General features: G+C 43.6%; 1 protein-coding gene across 6 annotated transcripts in view; it reads right to left on the bottom strand.

The window, feature by feature from the left end:
* Positions 1-22,332, bottom strand: part of LOC126524296 (uncharacterized) — a 105,764-nt gene that overhangs the window by 44,542 nt on the left and 38,890 nt on the right. For all 6 annotated transcript variants that reach the window (XR_008610968.2, XM_055067229.2, XM_055067228.2 and 3 more), the window contains exons 4-6: positions 10,801-10,960; positions 6,787-6,878; positions 2,709-2,780 (exon numbers count right to left, since the gene is read on the bottom strand). Coding sequence is in view for 5 of the 6 variants with exons in the window: in XM_055067229.2 (XP_054923204.2) it covers positions 2,709-2,780; positions 6,787-6,878; positions 10,801-10,960 (324 nt within the window). In the remaining variant the exon portion in view is untranslated. The remainder of the gene's footprint in view (positions 1-2,708; positions 2,781-6,786; positions 6,879-10,800; positions 10,961-22,332) is intronic.

Raw genomic sequence — 22,332 nt, 5'->3', positions numbered from 1 at the left:
CGCATACCTTTTTTCCAATAAGACGGGTCCAAAAATTGCATGCATGTTAGAATCGAACACGACCTTAAATTCGCGTTACGATATCGCCATTGGCATTCGGAAAATGGCTGCCTTGTATGCGCTTCTAGCCTAGCTGCCGTAGCTTCCTCCATGTGCATACCTGGTGCTGGTGTAACCTAGTCTACCGCCTGTTTTTCCGTTTTCTGCGTTTATTCAATCAGCATGCAAGTGCCGAATGCGAAGACACACCGAGTCCACCACGATGCTGCATTTAAAAGGAAAGTTATCATGTGGGCGGAGACGGACGGAAATTGGGCCACATCACGGGCGTTCGGAGTTCCCGAAACTTGCTTGCGGGACTGGCGCAAACAGAAGGAGAATATTTTAGCCAGCAAAGCAACAAAGAAGGGTTTCAGAGTACTGAAGCAGCGAAGCGGACCGAAGCGGCCCGCTTCGCCGAAATAGAAGAGCTGCTCACGGAATACGTGTAAGAGCAGCGAGTGGCACGGCGGCCTGTGACGATCAATCTGCTCAAAGTACGGGCAATGCAGTTAGCCCTACAGAAAGGGCTAATGCAGAGTGACATCAAAGCGAGCAGGTGCTGGCTATCAAATTTTATGAAAAGAAAAGACTTTTCTCTTCGAAGGCGGACAGGGATATGCCGAAAATTGCCCGAAGAATATGAAGAGAAATTGCAGTTTTCAGCAGTATGTTTTTTGGTTACGCCATAGAAACAGCTACCACTTCGGACAGATTGGAAACGCCGATCAGACGCCGCTCTAGTTTGACATGCCTGCCACCACAACCATTGAAAAAAAGGGGGTGAAGCAAGTGCACGTTTTGCCTTCCGGCCATGAAAAAAAACTAGTCACCGCAATGCTTTGTTGCACTGTGGCTGGGCACAAGCTGCCCCCTTATTTTATCTACAGACAGAAGACGCTCCCAAAAGGAATCGTGTTTCCGAGTGGCATGATTGTGCGCGCAAATGAAAAAGGTTGGATGACCACGGACTTGGTCCCTGACTGGATTGATAACATTGGGTGGGAGAGACCCGGCGGCAGTTTGGGTCTGCGTGGGATGCTTGTGCTCGATGCGTTCAGGTGCCACCTTGACCAGCGCATCAAGGACAAGCTGGCTGCATGCAACACCGACCATGTCGTGATGCCTGGCAGCATGACATCCCAGCTCCAGCCGCTCTATGTTTATTTGGACAAGCCAGTGAAAGATAAAATTCGGGCACTCTACAACGAATGACTTGTCAGTGGCTGCCACGAATTCACGCCCGCCAATAAAATGAAGTGTGCCTCGCTGCAGGGCTTCGCTGGATGGGTGAAAGATGCATGGTGCACGATCCCGTCTGCCATGGTCAACAAGGCCTTTATAAAGTGTGGGATTGTGAATGTCATGGACAGCACCGAGGATGAAATGCTTTGGTCTGTTGATAGCGATAAGGAGTTGTCTGTTAGCGACGATGAGTGATATATATTGCCCCACGCGACTGGTACCGGCGCAGTGAAAACCTTGGCGGCAAGGTATGCCGCTTCCATTTGTGTTTCTATTCATCGCAACTTTAGTGTATTGGGAATAAATCAGTTTTTTCCAAATGAGAGAAAATAGTATTTCTATATGAAAGCACGAGGTGCACGGTATTGTAACTTTTTTTTTTTTTTGTCGTGGGAAACTGGTGCGCATTACAATCGAGGTCGCGTTAGAATCGAGTAAATATGGTAAGTCTTTTCTTGGCATAAAACAAGCGTTGCAAGGTTTCTGGAATGGTATTTAGACAGTCCACGTCGACTTAGTATTGCCTTTAGTGCCCCTTTAACACCACATGGCGTGTCATTTGATTTTTCTGGACTCATCTGCACAAACAATGTTGCCAACATAATGGCTTCAAAGTTGCCACCTTTCAGGCTGTCACCCATGCCCTCCCATTTGTTGTCAAGGTAAATCCTCAACTTTCAGAGTGCCGTAAGATGGCTGCAAAATGGTTTTCATCAAATCGTACCAAATGGCCACTTAGTGGCCGATTCACGACCAAGTGGGGATACTTATACCTAGCCGGCAAGGGTGCCGGGTGCCAAGCCTTTGCAGGAATATTGCCTCTGATACATGGCCACAGACGACCGAAGATGGAAAGTGAGGTCACATGCACAGGCTGAAATGATGCACGTGAGCAGAGCATGGTCTGTGAATGATCAGACTGGCCGGCGAACACCTACCAAGTTTGTGGGAGCACTCGCTCACCAGAATGGCATAAGCTTGCGAGTGAGCATAAAGCCCATGGAGCTCCAAACTGATCCTCTGTAGTACAGCCTAAATTGACGATGCTGAGGAGTCAAGGTCACATACCGTTATCTGCACTTTGCGATCATGTGCAATGCACTTTGGACTGTGCAATGTGAGAACGCAAAACGCACCCGTGGCCTTGACTGTAATGAAACTTGAAGTAAATATGACTTCAATGAAGGGCAACACAGCGAAAAAATATACAGAAATTTTTCACTGTGCCAGTATTCTGAGAACACAGCTACATTGATTTTACCATTGAAATGCACTTTTTCAGATTGCCTGATTATTCTAACATTCTTGCAGCCCCATTCGTGTCTGAGAAATTAGTCAGCGACAGTAAAATGTTTAAGGATCGACTATAATAAATGGCTGCAGACTGGAATGGTCTGCGGTGAATCTAGAAGGTGCTGCCTTACCCGTCCAGGCTAAGGTCATTCATTTGTGCCGTGATCTTCTCCTCAGTGATGATCTGCTTCCTCGGTGGGAACCTGCCAAAAGCAAGAGCTCAACATGGCATGCATATATTTAAAGACTTTAAAAGGCAGCACATAAATGAAGGCCATACTCTAGCAAGTTGTTCTTGTTTTCAATAGTTTGCACATTCAACAAACAAAAAAAAATCGCTCGCTTTTGCATGACAAATTCAGTAAGGCATCTCTCACTGAGGTAACATTGATACAGTTGAATCGCTGCATAGTGAACACCGGTTCATCAAAATTTGTGACACCATAAAGTTTTGGTCATTCCTTGTCAGTGCCCCACAGAGTTTAATGCAACAAAATCACTGCCACAGTAGAGTCCGTGAAAGGCAAGCATGGACATCACTACCCCCGAAAAAGAAAAACTAAATCTTGACAACCACTCTTGCAAGTGACAATATAAAAATGTTAGATGAATAAAATGCACATATCCAGTCTTTGAATGCCCCCCGAAACACTGTTCACGTAAACAGCCATGAGCATGCACCATTGCCATTATGATTATAAGATAACAGAATAAAAATTCCGGCATAAACCATCAATGACGATTGTCTAAGTAATGCCAGACGCAAAGCTTTAATTATTTTTACATGGTCATCGTATCGCGGTCACATAGCTACCATACCACCAAAATGGGGTAGGGTAGCCAAAGAATGTTTTCGCATTAATAAAACGTACTGGGCCATTTGGTAATCATCATCATCATCAGCCTATTTTATGTCCCCTGCAGGACAAAGGCCTTTCCCTGCGATCTCCTTGGTAATCATCTTCAGGTAAAACTGCACAAAGTACTGCGGACAAAGGAAGACACAAACACTCGCTTGTCCCCATTGTTTCTGTGTCTTACTTTGTCCATACTACCTTAAAACATTTTTAATTGAATTCTCGCATAGCTTGCGACAACCACGTGCCAACAGTGATGTGCTGCTTTCATTACAAAAGCTTAGATGAGCATTTTAAACACTAAGCTGGGGGCGACATGCCTCCCCTGATATCCAAATTCTGCAATGATTTCCGCTTGACAAATTCATGGCACTTTTTGGCTTTGAGTGAACTGCTCTCTCTGTTTTCATGGAAGTCGGAAAGCGAGAGTCCTCGGATGTTACGACGATCAGCTGGTGGTTTGAGGCAGGCATCTTTGAGGAACACCTGCCACTACATGTAAAATGCATTGTATTTGATTGCAACGTGCTACAGCTGAAAACTTATCCATTTTTAAAGCTGGAGAAGCATTTGAATGGCAAGCCTTTCTCTGTTTGTGAACGTGTGCTAAATGCTGCAAACCCAGTGGTTTCTTGCTCAAGCACTGACTTTGTTTAGGCATAAAAAAAAAAGAAAGAAAGAAATGGACTCAATTTGAAGAATAATGCATAACATGCACATTTCAGTTCTGTGTGAAAATTATTTTTCTCTACAAGTGATAGGGATCACCAGCATCCCTTGTATGGTGCTAAGCATGAACATGACAACAAAAACAATGGAAATGGAGGGGCTTGACAATTGGTCAAGTCACTAGATTTTGCGCTTAGTTCCTTCTGTGCTGCCCCATCGTCCTGAAATCTGATCAAAACCAGCCAAATTTTTTTACTGCAATATCCTTTAAAAAAAGAAAGCAATATTTTTAGCATCCACTAGAACAAAATTTTTACAATTCATGACAGGAGTGATCCTTAACAGCACTACTATACAAGACAATTAAAATGCATCACCGGTGAGAAAATGAAAATTGCAAAGAATGAAGAGTATCGTCGGTGAACTGAGCTCATCATTCGCCATTTTTACCAGAAACACACAAGCGAACGCAGATCGTGCATGGCCTGAGGTAGTTTGATGGATTTCTCACATCCACCATCATGGCTTGCAGTAGTACTTCCCAGCACTCCCAAGTCTGGGCCTTGAGTGCATGCAGATGAGCACACCACCATAAACAGTGGGGACATGCAGGCCAAGACAAGGTGACAGCTACTGCTGTTCCTTAATTGGTAAGGCAGCCTCAACTCCCATGTGCTTTAACTTGCCTTTTACTTCAATTTTATTTTCTTGTATCAAAAATATCAGCAATATTGTAAATTCAACTTTTCTCTTCAGTTACTTCAGCAGTAAAATTTTAAAGAAAAATCCATCTTTTCAGTGCTTTACTTGGCTTCATAGTAATGCAAGGTAATAAAATTCTCATAGAATAAAACCTTAACTTATGGCAGCTACCGTATTTACATGATTGTAAGTCGACCTATTTTTCAAAATTTGAAAATCTGAAGTGCGGCTGACTTGCAATCAAAACCAAGACATGGCACTGCAAAGAAAGCAAGACCAATGAGATATTAGGGGAGCTACAACATAGTTACAATTTTATGTTTGCTCTATGGCCCGACCTGTAGCTTTCTGCCGTCCCACGCATTTGTTCGCTTTTTAGACGGATTTTTCACCATTTTTGAGCGTTTTACAGTGCACACAGCACTCACGGGGGGGGGGGGGGGGGGGGGGTGTCGATAGTTCATGGAAGTGCCACTGTTCCATTTGCAGTGGCACCCTCAGAACAGCAGCGCTTGTAGAGTATCGATAGTTCATGGAAGAGCAGACACCATTCACATGTTTCTCTTTTCCTGTAGCTCGTTAGCTTTATGCGTTTGATTTGAATGCCGGCCACGTGCTATTTCCATGCTTCCTCAGTCGTCATGAGTGCTTCGAGTCCACTAAACATTCGGTGCTTGTTCACAGCAGCGTTCAAGAGGGCTGCCATCCTTTACACTGAAGAAACAAATAACTACGCAGCGAGCCGCAAGTTTGATATTTCTTAATGGGTGGTTCGAGAGTAGCGACTGCAGCGACGCAAAATTTTCACCTGTGATGGCAAGCTAAGAGGTATCTGCAGGCCAAAGTCGGGACGCTTTCCGCAGCTGGAGGTTAAGCTTGCGGCATACGTCGCTGAAATGCGTGATCAGCCCCTGCCAGTGATGTACGACATGGTCATGACAAAAGCTTGGATCTTCGCGTTTTGAGGACCTGCTCCGCCGTGAGTACGAGTGGCTAGCGGCACAAGACCACGAACTTATGCCAATCGAACATGTCAAAAGAGCCTCCCTGACGGCTATGTGTGGTTGAGCGCTTTCTGTGTGGAGTTATGTATGTATGCAAATGCACTTATATATGCAAATGCTGAATTTTGCTGGATGACGCCGTGCTGTGGGGCCATAGCAGCAATGACGATAGCAGCACTAGTAAGGACGACGGCACAAGTGAAGAACGAGTAATCCAGTGACCATGCCAGCTACTAATAAATTTTTGTTATGGAATGTGCCCGTGGGTGTGCCCTTCTTTCTTTTTCCCCCGTCACACGCGATATGGGGGGGTCAACTTACATTCGAGTCGGCTTACAATCGTGTAAATATGCTAAGCTATGACAGCTAAAGAAAGCAAGTGTTATTATAGTTAATGTCTGCTGCATTTAACACCCAAGAATGTAAAAAAAGACTTGTGCATCGACGATAATTCTCAACGCTAGAGAATAGCCAGAGCAAACAAACAAGTAACTGAACGAGACAGAGAGAGAGAGTGAGCAAGTGAGCGAAAAAGGGAACAAAAGAAAAATTTTCTTGCCGAGTCTGACCACTGACCACCAATCACAAAAACAGCCCAAAGAACCGAAGAAAGCACTCTCTTAAAAAAGCTACGCACAATGGGAATTGATGATATGCAAAGCATTCTGCAAGTTGCAGGCTATCCAGCATCGTCTGGAGTTCTGCAAAGAGTAGCCAGGTGTCATTCATGCCATGTGATGTGATGCATCTCCTGACAGTATATCAATTTAAAGAAATTACCATGACAGTATCACAACCACGAGGACAACACTAGTGGACCAAGCTAATAGATAACTTGGGTCACTGGATCAATGTAGGAGGCTAGATAGACCCGAAGTACCTAAACTAGACAAAAAATGCCCCCCATATAAAAAAAAAAGAAAGAAAGCAGAGTGCGCCATGCTTTCTGCATCGAAAGACACACGAACGTGACTCACCCAGCGCCCACTAAAGGAGGAAGGTGCCGCTTACGGAAGCGCCGCTCATTCACGGCCCATCTGGGAGCCTCGCCGGCTGAGAATCGCATGACCTGCATGCCAAGGAAAAAGGCACATCAGTCACTTAGTGACCCTTTTAGCGGAGCACTTCGTTCTAGAGAAACGAGATGCTGCTTCCAGCAGCATGCCGCACATGGCCTCAGTGATACCGCACAAGCGCGAAACCATTACCACTTCTACCTTACTTCTGTAAGATAAGCTGTTGTAAGTGCAACCGAGTTTTCGCTGACACACACTGCACCAATCATGCTGCAAATTGTGGAGTGGTGGCTTGAAGACATGTGTAGTAGTTTGCCACAAAAATAGTGACTGGCATATTGAGGAATGGAACGAACCTGTGTGGCCAAGTTCGCAGATTACTGCTAGAACTGTCCGTGTTACCAGCACTTTGAGATCTACGGCTTTCCTTGAGGATACAGAAATCTTCTCATCCGCCAGCGAGAGTGGTGTTGCTAACTTTTAAAGAAAGGGCTTCAGCCCCGTAATGTCGGCAAGAGAGAGAACCACTCGTTAAGCAATGACAAAGGACGTAGCGACGCTTAGTGTCATAGTAAGTTTCATGCAAGTCATCTACACACGCCTACCTTAACTGGCACGCAAACTTAAGCCCGCCTTATCACCAACCTATCAAGAATAAATTAATGGTCATGTTCCTATGGGTGGGCAGTGCAACCCGGACGAAAGACGAGAGGAAGTACACGATACGAGCGTAGGCTAACAACTGGTTTATTTTTTCAAGCAAGGGACTATAATATACAGAAAATGTAAACACATGTAAAGTGACATTTACAAAGGTGTTAGCCTATCTTGCCATTCAAAAAATCAGTTTCTTTATCCCGCAGAGTGATAGAAGTCTGGCTGATGCATGCGCCTGAGTTTACATGCATGAAGTAGGCTTCCACAATCTCGCGGTTGATTTGATTCATATTTTTATACAAAATTTTCGTTTGTTCAAACATAGGTTTGCATAAGCAAACTCTACAATGTGCGGCCAGATTAGAACCTGTTTCATTCCTGATTGCACCTTGGTGATCCCTGAGGCGGATGTTAAGGCAGCGTCCCATCTGTCCAAAGTACTTTTTGCCGCACGAAAGTAGAATGACGTAGGCCACTCCCACCGAGCATGTCCCAAGCTGCCCAGAGTGTTTGACGCGGCACATAGCCTTGGACGCCTGTTTAGGTCTATTGACAAGATTGCAAATCTTGTTTAACAAGTTCTTTGCTGAAAAAACTACTTGAAAACCATATTTCATGGCTGTCTTTCTTTTAACCCATGCCCCATCTGATGTACATAAGGGATGACTGCATACTTTTTAACTTTTTCGATTTGTGTTTGGGGTGCTTCCCCCTTTTTTATTTTCTTCACTAGCCCTTCGCATATTGGCACGATAATAGATGTTGGAAAACTGGCCGTCTCTAGACGATTGAGTTGTTGCGAAAAGCTCAGATTGGCGAGGTGGTGGCATGACTTTTCAAGTGCGGAACCTAGACCTAGAACCACTCCCACCGAGTAGGAGGTCTGCATTGGCTCTCAGGTTGCACCAATTCTCGGCGAGATTTTTCTCAGCCCTGTTGACCGGGCACTCGAGAGCGTCTTGGCAGGAACATTGAAAAAGTGCTTCAGGTTTGCTGATGACTACTTGGTAGTTATCCGCTCTCAAACCAGTTCCAAAGCTATTGGAGTTATTCTCGCAGCCTTTGATAAAGAAGGAATGGGTCTCAGATTTACTCATGAACTGGCGAGTAATTGTGAAGTTCAATTTTTGAATTTTCAGTAAAGATTAAGAGCGCAACAGATTTGCTGGAAATATAACTCCAGGACAAGCAAACCAATTCTAAACTACGCCTCAGCACACTCAAAACTAGTGAAAAGAGGAATTGCTATGACGTGTCTAGGTTCCGCACTTAGAAAGTCATGCCACCACCTCGCCAATCTGAGCTTTTGGCAACAACTGAATCGTCTAGAGACGGCCAGTTTTCCAACATCTATTATCGTGCCAATATGCGAAGGGCTAGTGAAGAAAATAAAAAAGGGGGAAGCACCCCAAACACAAATCGAAAAAGTTAAAAAGTATGCAGTCATCCCTTATGTACATCAGATGGGGCATGGCTTAAAAGAAAGACAGCCATGAAATATGGTTTTCAAGTAGTTTTTTCAGCAAAGAACTTGTTAAACAAGATTTGCAATCTTGTCAATAGACCTAAACAGGCGTCCAAGGCTATGTGCCGCGTCAAACACTCTGGGCAGCTTGTGACATGCTCGGTGGGAGTGGCCTACGTCATTCCACTTTCGTGCGGCAAAAAGTACTTCGGACAGACGGGACGCTGCCTTAACATCCTCCTTAGGCAGCACCGAGGTGCGATCAGGAATGAAACAGGTTCTAATCTGGCTGCGCATTGTAGAGTTTGCTTATGCAAACCTATGTTTGAACAAACGAAAATACTGTATAAAAATATGAATCAAATCAAGCGCAAGATTGTGGAAGCCTACTTCATGCATGTAAACTCAGGCGCATGCATCAGCCAGACTTCTATCACTCTGCGGGATAAAGAAACTGATTTTTTGAATGGCAAGATAGGCTAACACCCTTGTAAACATCACTTTACACGTGTTTGCATTTTCTGTATATTATACTCCCTTGCTTGAAAAAATAAACCAGTTGTTAGCCTACGCTTGTTTCGTGTACTTCCTCTCGTCTTTCGTCCGGGTTGCGCTGCCCACCCATAGGAATATGTTCAATCACCAACTTGCCTCTTGCCCAGCTTGCCGTGTTAATAAATTAATGGGCACGCACTGTATATATATATATATATATGCACAATAAATGATGAACTGCACCGACAGCACATGAATAGTTGAAGCTGAATGCTTTGCGACGGTGCAAAAGAGTAAGCAAGTTACTAGTGATAGTACATCTTTGCTACAGGGATTTACAATGTATGGATCAGCTACGTTTCAAGCCTGGCGCGCAGTAAGAAAAAATCTATCGGAACTGTCCACACCCGTAAGCGATCAGGCAGAAAATAATCAGATAGTGACTGCACCGAAGAACTTTACTGAGTCATAAATGTGACAAGCCACTGCTTCAAAGTATTTATCAAATAAAGAAAGAAGAGCAAAACATATTGATCCTAATTCAATTCATAAGCGGAAAGTTTGGATAGCTTGGAATACATATTTAGCCCTGTTTTTAGAACAAGCACCTATACGCTGCTCGCGCAGTTTAACTTAATCAACTTCTAAAGTGCTTTTACATGTTCTCTGAAGCCGTGGCCAAAGCTTCGTGTCATCTACCCATTGAACATCTACAATATCTCTGGAAACAGTGCTTTGCTGAGCCGCACTGGCATCATACACATCCATGGTAAACAGGGAGGCAGCTGAGGCAAGTAATGGACACATCATCACGTGATCAAACATGGCAGCGCCCACGGGATTGCCGTGAAAAGGGTCAATAAGATTCTGAGTATAAATGCAAGAAACAGCTTGCTTCTACAACAATAAAGTGATGACACTTAGTGGTGCATACTAAGTGTAAAATAACTTATTTTATAAAGGTAAAGTTACTTGGTGTTTTTTTTTTTTTTTTGTCCCTTATTGCCAGAATAAGGAGCATGTTACATTTTCTACATTGAATACATAAAAAGGTTCGTGCTCACTAGATTCTATAGTGTGTCATTAGAATCTGGCAAATATTGCCAAATTAATCAACGGTGTGTTATGGCGTTTTTCTTGCCTTTAGTTTAATTCAACCCATCAGATAATTCAATCAACTTCATTAGTCCTGTGAGGGTTGTATTCAGGGAAGTTGACTGCATTCAAGTATTCGCACACCCCAAGTTGCAATGTTTTCATAAACATCCACAATTAGGACACGGGGGAGTATTTCTGCCAAGTAATGGTTAATGTATTTCTTGGTAAATGCTGCACAGCCACAGGCATGCAGTCCCTACCTGCAGTTCCCCAGTGGTAGGAGTTGGATAGGTGGCCCATGGCATAGCATTGGGCACTGTCTGCACCCATGGGGTGGGCACAGTGGTGAACGCCGCCAGCGGAGGGGAGGATGATGGCCACGGCGGAACTGCACCATGCGGGGTGGCACACATGGGTAACCTGGGCACACAGCACAGGTGTCCTGTATCCCACCTTTGGAAAACTAGAATAAGAAACCTGAGGCTGGCAAACAACTTGAGAAGCTGAAAAACTGCTTGACAACTGTTGACACAAAAAATAATAAATGTAACATTAAGAGGGGGGAAAGACTGACCTGTAGATCAGAAAGCAGTTGCAGGAAGCTAATAATATAGTGGACACTAAAGGCGGACTGTAACGAACTTTCATTTGAGCTAAATTCAATATAAATGAGTAGTAAACACTGCTAAAGCAATCTTTGCAAAGCTGCATGGTTGGTAATTGCCACATTTTACCACGAGCAGCCTTCGAATGACACCTAAACAGACAATTAATTCTTGGCAAAATCAATAATGAACATGCGCGGCTTGCCTTAGAGGCCTACTACATTAAAAGACAAGGATATAATTGCATCAGTGATACATCTTTGACCCTGCACCCATCAGAATTTGAATTCCTACGTTTGTGTATGCGATAAGTTGGCAGACGTCAGTAATGTATTCTCTGCGCCTGCGCGGTTGTGTGGCCTAGGTATATATATGCATCGACGACGAAGGAAAAAAGGAAGTTGTTAGTCAGCGCCAGTGTATGTCGTGTCTATCTTTTTTGTGGTTCGTCTTAAGTGTTTGCGCTGTAACATTAAGTTCAGAGTAAGCAGACGATGCACGCCCCTGGCGGTTAGCGTGCGTGACATAAATCCCAGAACATCGGCTCTGAAATGCGCAGCACACCACAGGCACTGCCTCATCTTGGAGGTCACACCGAGGAGCCCCACTGGGTCGCGCCATAGTGTTCCACATTCTGCGCCCAGTGAGCAGTGGCGGCAGCGTTTCTTGCTCTTTCGACATCAAAGGTATTTATTTTTGCAAGCTTTCTGTGAGATCTCCATTCATATTTTAAGAGCAAAATATTGCACAGGTACTGCTCGATGCCTATACTATCTGAAACTGGGCTTCTGACAAAGTAAAATAATTTCGTTGCCGCTGGATTTTATAAGGATACTAATAGCAAATAACAGCCCTTAGTTGCACAAAGAATTACACATGCAAACCTTGATTACTTTTCGCTTTCTGTCAATATGCATCCAGAAAAAGCCGAGAAAAGTTGTATGAGCTTTAAATGGTTATTTCGCATGATACAGAATGTCCACTACAGGGACAACATGTACAGCAGCTCCAGTTAATGCAGAAGCTGACTGCTTTCTTTTGCTCCAACAGGTGAGGTTTCTGCCATCACATTCACAAACTCATGATGATGATTAATCGATGTTATTGGCGCTAGGGCCACATATGGCCAAAGAGTGCCAAGCAACAGATAATAAATGAATTGACGAAGGTAGAACATGGCAAATATCAGGTTGTGTATCAGGATGTGAATGGTACATGTAACTTGGCTGTAGAGAGGCCTAAAAAATTGGTCGCTGTAAAGTGCGTAAAATTTCATCATCATCATCATCATCATCATCATCAGCCTGGTTACGCCCACTGCAGGGCAAAGGCCTCTCCCATACTTCTCCAACTACCCCGGTGATGTACTAATTGTGGCCATGTTGTCCCTGCAAACTTCTTAATCTCATCGGCCCACCTAACTTTCTGCCGCCCTCTGCTACGCTTCCCTTCTCTTGGAATCCATTCCGTAACTCTAAATGACCATCGGCTATCTTCCCTCCTCATTACGTGTCCTGCCCATGCCCATTTCTTTTTCTTGATTTCAAATAAGATATCATTAACTCACGTTTGTTCCCTCACCCAATCTGCCCTTTTCTAATCCCTCAACGTTACACCTATCATTCTTCTTTCCATAGCTCGTTGCGTCGTCCTCAATTTAAGCAGAACCCTTTTCATAAGCCTCCAGGTTTCTGCCCCGTACGTGAGTACTGGTAAGACACAGCTGTTATAAACTTTTCTCTTGAGGGATAATGGCAATCTGCTGCTCATGATCTGAGAATGCCTGCCAAACGCACCCCAGCCCATTCTTATTCTTCTGATTATTTCAGTCTCATGATCCGGATCCGCAGTGACTACCTGTCCTAAGTAGATGTATTCCCTTACCACTTCCAGTGCCTCACTACCTATCGTAAACTGCTGTTCTCTTCCGAGACTGTTAAACATTACTTTAGTTTTCTGCAGATTAATTTTTAGACCCACCCTTCGGCTTTGCCTCTCCAGGTCAGTGAGCATGCATTGCAGTTGGTCCCCTGAGTTACTAAGCAAGGCAATATCATCAGCGAATCGGAAGTTACTAAGATATTCTCCATTAACTCTTATCAGACACAATTTTTTTAGATTTCTGTAAGGCCTTTGATAAAGTTCCTCATGACAAACTAATCTATAAACTAAACAACATTGGTCTTCCGAAGGTGTTGGCCGCTGGGGTGGCTGAATATTTGAGAAATCGGGTGCAGTTTGTCACAGTCGAGGGTCTAAATTCGCGCCTTCTACCAGTCACGTTGGGTGTGCCCCAAGGCAGTGTGCTAGGGCCCTTGCTATTTTTTGTGCTATATAAATGATATCGTAGATATAATTGATCCAACTGTTCAAATTCGATTGTTTGCAGATGACTGTATATTATTCCATGAAGTTTGCAGCATACACGATCAACAAGAACTAAACAAAAATCTAGATTACATATACAAATGGTGCAACCAGTGGGGCATGGTCGTAAATGCACAAAAAACATTTTCCATTTCTATAACTAAAAAAAAATCCCCTTTTCAGTATGCTTACTACCTAGGTTCATCTACAGTTAATCATGTCGATAGCTACAAATATTTAGGTGTAACGTTCACTGCTAACCTCTCCTGGAATTCACATGTTGATAACATTTGTTGTTCTGCTTTCAGAAAGTTGTGTTTCTTAAGACACAAGCTTCGTAATTCACCACCAAATGTAAAACTTCTATGCTATCAGTCATACATCAGACCAAAGCTAGAATATGCAAGCATAGTATGGGACCCTTACACAAAATGTAACATTGATAAACTCAAAAGAATTCAAAGAAAGGCCGTTCGATTTATCTTTTCTAAATTTCGTCGTGTGGACTCTCGATCGGAACTAATGACAGCCAATAACATACCTTCACTTCAGTACAGAAGAAGGCAATTTCGCTTGGGCTTCCTGAATTCTTTCCTTCACCAGCAATTCGCTATTGACCCTTCATTGTATTTATCCCCCCTATCAACAAGAGATACACGACATCAACAACCAAGATCTTTAACGCCATATTTCGCAAAAACAGATGCTTATAAATTTTCCTTCTTCCTGCACACAGTGTCTCAATGGAATTCTATACCAGAGCGCGATCGTCTTGCCATCGTGTAGCATTGTGTACATTTAGCCATTGTGTTCATTTTTTCTATTTATTTGTCTCTAGATGTAAAACACAATGTATGTGCACCCATACACTCAATGTGATTTGTTAAAAAAAATGCCCGTCCTGCTTGGACCACGTTATGTAGTCTGCAGTATGTATAAATAAATAAAATAAATAATAAATAAATACTAAAAACAAACCTTAAGAAGTTTTGGCAAGCAAACAATGCTACTTCATTAGAAGGTGCATCTGGAATTGCTGTTTCCGAGAATATATGCGCAACCATTCTTAATGATTCATTTACAAGTCAATTTTTGAAAACTGACAATGTTGAGTTTCCTATTGCATACCAACATGAATACTTACCAATTCATTCTGTGATTGTTGAGGTGCACAGAGTTAACAAGTTAATAGATTTCTCTCTTATACACTTGAATATTCGTAGACTCCTATGGCATTACCATGAATTTTTTCATCGATGTGTCACCTTGCAACGTTTGTTTAACATCATTGGTTTATCTGAAAATCGGCTCGACAATTCATCATGTGTTAACTACAATATTCCAGGATACAACTTTGAATTAGAAGGTCGGAGATCCACTGCAACCACTTCTATAACCAATGATGTGAGAGTTTTCTATCAGAATGTTCGTGGATTATACACAGAGGTGAAAAAATTTTTAATTTCATCTTGTTTCCCCATCATTGCCTTAACAAAGAACTGGTTGTGCCCTGAAACACCATCTAGTTCATACTTACCACCCACTTATCAAGTTTTCTCACGAGACTGCGATCCTTCTTCACCGAAATCAAAGGGCAGTGGGATCCTGATTGCGATCAATCAATCATTCAGATCCGTTCGGTGCTCTGATTTAGAATGTGTAACGGAATGTGTCTTGGCAGAGATTTTTGGTGCTGGTAGTAATAGGCTATTAGTAGGGAATTTCTATGTTGCAAGCCTGATATGAATATTTAGATGTATCTCAGTATTCTAGCCACTACTTAAAATGTTATATCGGCCCATGTTAACTGTAAATTCTCATAATTGGCGATTTTAATATGCCTGGCATTTCCTGACAAACTGGTGAAATTTCAACCCATTCCTTTTACTTATCTGCCAAGTGCAAGTCGCCACTTGATCTTTTACACCTCTGTGCCAACTTAACAATACTCCAGACCCTTGTGGCAATGTACCACACCTATGCCTTAGTAACGCAGAAGCTGTGAATGTGCCCAGTGGCGATTTTCCCCTTGTCAAGCCAGATAAACATCATCCACTGCTTGATATTTCATTACAATTTGTGCTACCTAATAGGAGATTGAAGGATACAACAACGCCTCAGTCTTTTAATTTCTCAAGCAGAGATTGCGTGGGTCTTTACCACTATCTTAATAATGCAGACTGGTCTTCAGCAGTAGGACTAAGAGATGTTAATGACCAAGTCAAGGCATTTATGAATATTATTCACGATGTAATGAAGAACTTTATATCACTAAAAGGTGCTAAATGCTCCAAATTCCCCCATTGGTTTTCTGTTGAACTGAAAACAGCTTTGAAGTTTAAAGACCGTGCTCACAGGAAGGCACTGCGTACAAATCAGGAACACTGGCATATGCATTTTAAAATGTACAGGGCATTCTCTAAACGTCTTTACAAGCGTGCTCATTCCATCTATGTAGCACATGTGGAAGCTTGCAGTACTTCTAAAAATATGAAGTCTTTCAGGAGACACATTCGTGAACAGTCACCCAACAATACGAAACAAGATATCTCTTTAGCGGCGACAACCAACCTGTTCCAGATGTCACAGGCACCTTTGCCCTACACTTTGTGTCTGTGTACAGTGAAGGGTACAGTGACGGAGTAAGTGAGCTTTCCAATCACCCTTCCCTGGATTCAAGTCTATCGGTCTCAGAGGAACTTGTCTTTAAGGGCGTCGAACGCTTAAAACCATCTTTTTCGTGTGGTCCTGATGACATTCCACCTGCTTTGATTAAGATGTATGGGTCCATGCTTGTTTCAGTGCTTACATGTATTTTTAATTCTGCTTTAAAGACGAGCCCATTCGCAAAGGCTTGGAAAACAGTGCAGGTTGTTGCCGTCTTTAAGTCAGGAGTAAAAACTGCTGCAAGTAACTACAGGCCTATTTCTCTCCTATGTGCAGCATCTAAATTATTCGAGTGAACTCTGCACTCAATAATTGCATCCTCTATTAAAAACAGTATCATTCCTCAGCAGCATGGATTCATATCGGGATGCTCCACAGCTAGCTACCAACCTTGTTAGCTTCATGATGCATGCTTCTCAAGCAGTGTATAGGACAGCTGCATGTCATTAATTTTTACCTCAGTAAGGCATTTGATGTTGTATGCCATAAAATACTCCTTCAAAAGTTGACACAGCTTGATCTGCACCACTCTGTCACACGCTGATAAGAAGCCACCTATGCAACCGGTACTGTTACAGTAGTGTAAATAGTCAGAACTTTATGCGGCTACAAGTGGAGTTCCTCAAGGGACTGTCCTGGGCATTTTTCACTTCTCGCTGTTTATTAACGAGGTTTCGGCAGTCATTTAAAACTCTTCAATTTTGTTATATGTTGATGACGCAAAACTTTTCAAAGCGGAAAAAAATTTTAATGATTGCGCTGCTCTTCAGAAGGAATACGCGAATTTTGCCTCATGGCACGCTGGATACAAGCTGGTCATAAATGCATCAAAAACAAAAATTGTAAGCTTCAAGCAAAGATTACTGTATTTATTCGAATCTAGGCCGATAGTCTTTTTCAAATAATCATATTCCCAACTCTACGGTCAGCATAGATTCGAGGATTTTTAAAAGACGCGCCAGTTTTTCATTGAAACTGCTAAATATGGTGCATAGCTAGCGCCATCTAGAAAAGTCAGTATCGCAGCCGCTACTACCCGTGCCAGCAGCCAACCGTACACAAGCGAGGTCGCCATTTTGACCTGTGACGTGTCGGCCGTACCAGTGCGCAGCGTGGTGTTATCGCGATGGCACCAAGCAGGAGATGACACTACAGTGCTGCTTTCAAGCAAAAAGTTGTGATAGCCGCAGAGGCATCGTGGAACATTCAAGCCGGGCACGACTTCGGCGTCGACGAGAAAAACGTATGCCGTTGGAGGGGACAATGACAGCAGCTTTTTGCTTGCGCCGCAATGAGGATGGCATTTAGCGGACCAAAGAAAGGCTGTCACCACGAAGTGGAGACAGTTTTGGCCTACTTTGTTCGGACGCAAAGAGCAGCTGCCCTTCCAGTGACAACAGAAGTGCTCCAAGCGAAAGCTAGGGAACTTCCGAGAGAGCAAGGCCTAATGCCAAAGGATTTCAAAGCCAGCCAGGGCTGGCTTCAGAAATTCATGAAGCGCTTCGGCTTCAGCCTCCAACGTCGGACTTCAATCACCCAGAAGCAGCCAAGCGATTTCGAAGAAAAGCTGATAGCTTTTCAGCGCTACATGCTGCGAAAGGGAGAAGTGGCAGGCAAACCTTAGGCAAATCGGCAACACCGACCAGACGGCTGTGTGTTTTGATATGCCAGTGGCGTACACCGTGAATGAAAAGGGTGCCAAGGAGGTGAAGGTGCGCTCTGCGAGCTACGATAAGCAGCGCACAACTGTGATGCTGTGCTGCACGGCTGATGGACATAAACTCCCTCCATATATGATATCTAAAAGGAAGACACTGCCTGCCTGAGAAACTTCCCCAAGAAATGTCATTGTGCGGGCAAATGAGAATGGGTGGATGACGGGTGTGATGGTGGAAGAGTGGGTTAAGATTGTGTGGCGGCGGCATCCAGGAGCCCTTTTGAAAAAGAACTCGCTCCTTGTCGTCAACTCTTACCGTGGGCGCTTGACGGACAACGTGAAGGCTGCGCTCGCCCAAGCGAACACGAACCTCGCTGTCATACCGGGCGGCATGACAGGCCAGTTGCAGCCACTTGATGTCTGCATCAACAAACCTTTCAAGGATTGTCTGCGGAAATATTAGACGGACTGGTTGACTGACGAAGACCACATGCTGACGGCAACGGGCCGCATCAAACGTGCATCGCTATCGCAGCTGGCGGGCTGGGTAGCTGCAGCGTGGGACGACATCCCAGGTACTTTGATCGTGCGCGCCTTTAAAAAGTGCAGCATATCTAATGCACTTGATGGTACCGAAGATAGTGCACTGTTTGAAGGTGACATCTATATTTAAACACCGATTCTATCAAAAGCCTTCCATCTCCATTGAGCTGACATAGACACTCAGGTTACCTAGCCTTACCTGTAGACGCAACAAATCGGAGGTTCTTTTTCTCCAAAGGTTAATACATGTAAAAATCTGCTGCTAGCACTTGCTTTCTAATGTGCGCTTTTACATTCTGCAGAAAGGCCCAAAGAAACAACGCGCCTTTCAGCCTTCAGATTTTTGTGACCCTCTATCCAGGGTGCAGGCAACATATAATGCCCATTCAGAGTGCCTGGATATCTTCATGCTTAATTTTAATATTGTCCTGAAAGGGGTTGCAAACGAATTTCAATAACTGAACAAAAACTTTCATATCTATTGTGCGTTCCGTCATTCTGTAATCCTTTTTCTGTTGCTCTACTTTTGCTTTGTGTTCTCTTCGTGCACACATCTTATGTTCTGCTAAAATCTGTATTTGCAAAATTGCAATACTTTTATGCGTGTGCATGTGTGCGTATGTGTGTGTGGGCGTGCACTGTTTTTCCTGTGCATTGATTTGCCGAGTGCGCCCGCACCAAGACCCTCAAGGTTGTTTCTGGGGCACTTTAATAAACACCTCTGATTGATTGATTGACTGATTTACACAGAGGTAGTTCTGTACATTAAAGATAGGTAGTTCTGTACATTAAAGATAGCATCAAGTATTATGAGGCACGCCGTAGTGGAGGACTCGGGAAATTTGGACCACCTGGGGTTCGTTAACGTGCATGTAAATCTAAGTACACAGGTGTTTTCGCATTTCACCCCCATTGAAATGCGGCCGCCGTGGCCAGTATTCGATCCCGCGACCTTGTGCTCAGCAGCCTAACACCATAACCACTGAGCAACCACGGCGGATCATGTTTTGCTTTCTTGGCGGGCACACAACCACACAGGTTTCTTGAGTGCGCTTAACTATGCAGTTCAATTATGCTATGGACATAAATAGTGTAAGATCAGGAACATTTGACACTTGCGAAATATTCTCGTGTGCACATTTTTTTCTAAGCCTTATGTGTAAACAATGCATCAAATTTTGAATTCTTATAAGTTTCTTTCCATTTTTTTGTATTGTTGTTATTCATGAATGAGCAGTACATATACAGTAAAAGCTCGTTAAATCGAACCACAAGGGGAAGCTGCTTCAGTTTCAATTAACGAAAGTTCGAACTAACGAAAGTGAAGGAGAACAACAGTACACTGCGATTTGGAAGCAGTAGGGCATGTCAGAAATTTGGCGCGTCAGAAAGTGATGGCTTGTGCCGCGGGCACACGCCATCTTCAAGTCGCAGCTCTGGGCCCGATTGTGCCACACCACCGATGTCCACCGAAACGAACGTTAGCCGAGGCTTAACACCATCACAAAGAATCGCGACGGCCGGTGCCTCCTAAGCTGAAAACAGACGTGCACAACCGATGAAGACTGCCAAGACAAAGACGCTGAACATGTGAAGGTGGCGAAGGCCCCCATTCGTCGGTTCTTGATTGCAAGCGCAGCTGCGATGCACTTCATTCGCTGTGTTTTTGTGCTTGCCGCGCCATCTGCCGCACATTAACAGCTACACAAGATTTGCAAAGCCTCCGAGATTCGCAACGGGCAAGAAGTCTCGGAGGTCACGTAGAACGGAGAGGAGGCAGCCGCCGCTACCTTCTGGCCGAGCCCGCGCCGGTTAGATTTTTCCCGATTTTGCCTTCTCTCGCCGTTCTCTCCATTCCAAAGGCGATGCAGCCTTGTGTGTAGGCAGCAGGCGCGTTTCTCTGGCCGTGTGCCAGACGCCAAGCCGCCGGCACGGTGGCGCCTAGTTCGAATTATCTGTGGCGGAACCTTCTCGCATTCGAATTAACGGGCTTTTTTATACATAGACTTCTGTGGAGCTTGGCCGGACCAAATCGTACAGTTCGAATTATCCATAAATTTGAATTATTGAAGTTCGAATTAACGAGTTTTCACTGTATACCAACGCAAAATATTTTTTCTCACTTTACACTCACCCTTAAAAAATTACAGTAAATTTTTTTCAATATAGGTCCCTCAGAAGAACTAGACTCTGCAATAAAAAAAATCACCCCTGGGCAGTCGCATATGGCGAAAAGAAGATCAACCCTGAAAGGAAAGCGCTTGTCCTTGTGCTGCCCCTCTTCTTTGTCCCTGTCTGGTTGCGCACAAAAAGTTTTTTAAATAACGAATCTGTTCCAACTACGCCGACTTGCAGTTATGCTTCAACCCTGAAAGGGTTAATATAGTTCACAGTCACATGAGCAGTTCTTATTCTACGATATCCAACAGTACAAAAGGATTGAAGAGAAAGCCGTTGTTTACACACAGGCTTTTAAAATCGATAAATCATGAGAATAATCTTCATAAGAAACTTAAGCTCTGTTCGTATAGAATAGACACAGAAACAATTAAAGTATGGGATTTTATGTGCCAAAACCACTTTCTGATAATGAGGCATGCCGTAGTGGGGGACTCCAGAAATTTGGACCGCCTGGGGTTCGTTAACGTGCACCTAAATCTAAGTATACAGGTGCTTTCACATTTCGCCCCCACTGATATATGGCCGCCGTAGCTGGGATTCGATCCTGCGACCTCATGCTTAGCAGCCCAACACCATAGCCACTAAGCAACCACGGCGGGTGGATCTAGAAACAAGATACAAGATGTATAAGAAACATCTTGAAAAGTTATTGCATATTTCGAAGGCTGATTATTATCATTCACAAATAATGCGTGCCACTAATAATACTGCTAAAACATGAAAAATTCTAAACTCTGAAATGAATAATGTAACGTACCAAACTAAAGCGATAGCTATTACTGATAGAAACACTGTCATAACTGAACCATATGCACTTGCACAAAGATTTATCAGTTACTTTGCTGAGATTACTGCAGATCTTACCTCAAAACAACAACCCCCGAACTTCGAGCACACTCACGATTTACCTATAATAAAACATAACCGCACTCATTTTATATGGCTCCTACTGATCCTGCTGAGGTTTGTAGTGCGGTGCTTTCATTAAATAACAGAAATTCTGAAGGACATAATGACTTACCTGCAGCCCTGTTGAAACAGTCTGAATTTTATTGCAGAAATTTAGCAGACATAACAAATACAGCATTCTCATCTGGTGTCTTTCCGACAGCTTTGCAACTTGTCAAAACAATACCGGTATTTAAAAAGAACAACAAACTACTAGTCAAAAATTACTGGCCCATCACATTGCTTTTGCCTCTATCCAAGATAATCGAAAAACCACTTCTTAAACGAATTGGGCTTTATTTCGAAAACAAAATTTTTTCAAGGGCACAATACGGCTACACGGAAGCGAAAAGCACAGAACTAGCCTTGCTGAACTTGATTGAAAGAATTAGATAGAATATTGAAAATGGGCTCCTCACAATGGGGATATACATTGACCTGACAAAAGCATTCGACATTATCAATCACAAGAATCAATATCATCAGCCTGGTTACACCCACTGCAGGGCAAAGGCCTTTCCCATACTTCTCCAACTACCCCGGCCATGTACTAATTGTGGCCATATTGTCCCTGCAAACTTCTTAATCTCATCCGCCCACCTAACTTTCTGCCGCCCCCTACTACGCATCCCTTCCCTTGCAATCCAGTCCGTAACCCTTAATGACCATCGGTTATCTTCCCTCCTCATTACATGTCCTGCCCATGCCCATTTCTTTTTCTTTATTTCAACTAAGATGTCATTAACTCGCGTTTGTTCCCTAACCCAATCTGCTCTCTTCTTATCCCCACCATTCTTCTTTCCATAGCTCGTTGCATCGTCCTC

This window comes from Dermacentor andersoni, chromosome 3 (genome assembly GCF_023375885.2).
Source record: "Dermacentor andersoni chromosome 3, qqDerAnde1_hic_scaffold, whole genome shotgun sequence".
NCBI classification, from domain to species: domain Eukaryota; kingdom Metazoa; phylum Arthropoda; class Arachnida; order Ixodida; family Ixodidae; genus Dermacentor; species Dermacentor andersoni.
This window is presented reverse-complemented; position numbering and strand designations above follow the sequence as displayed.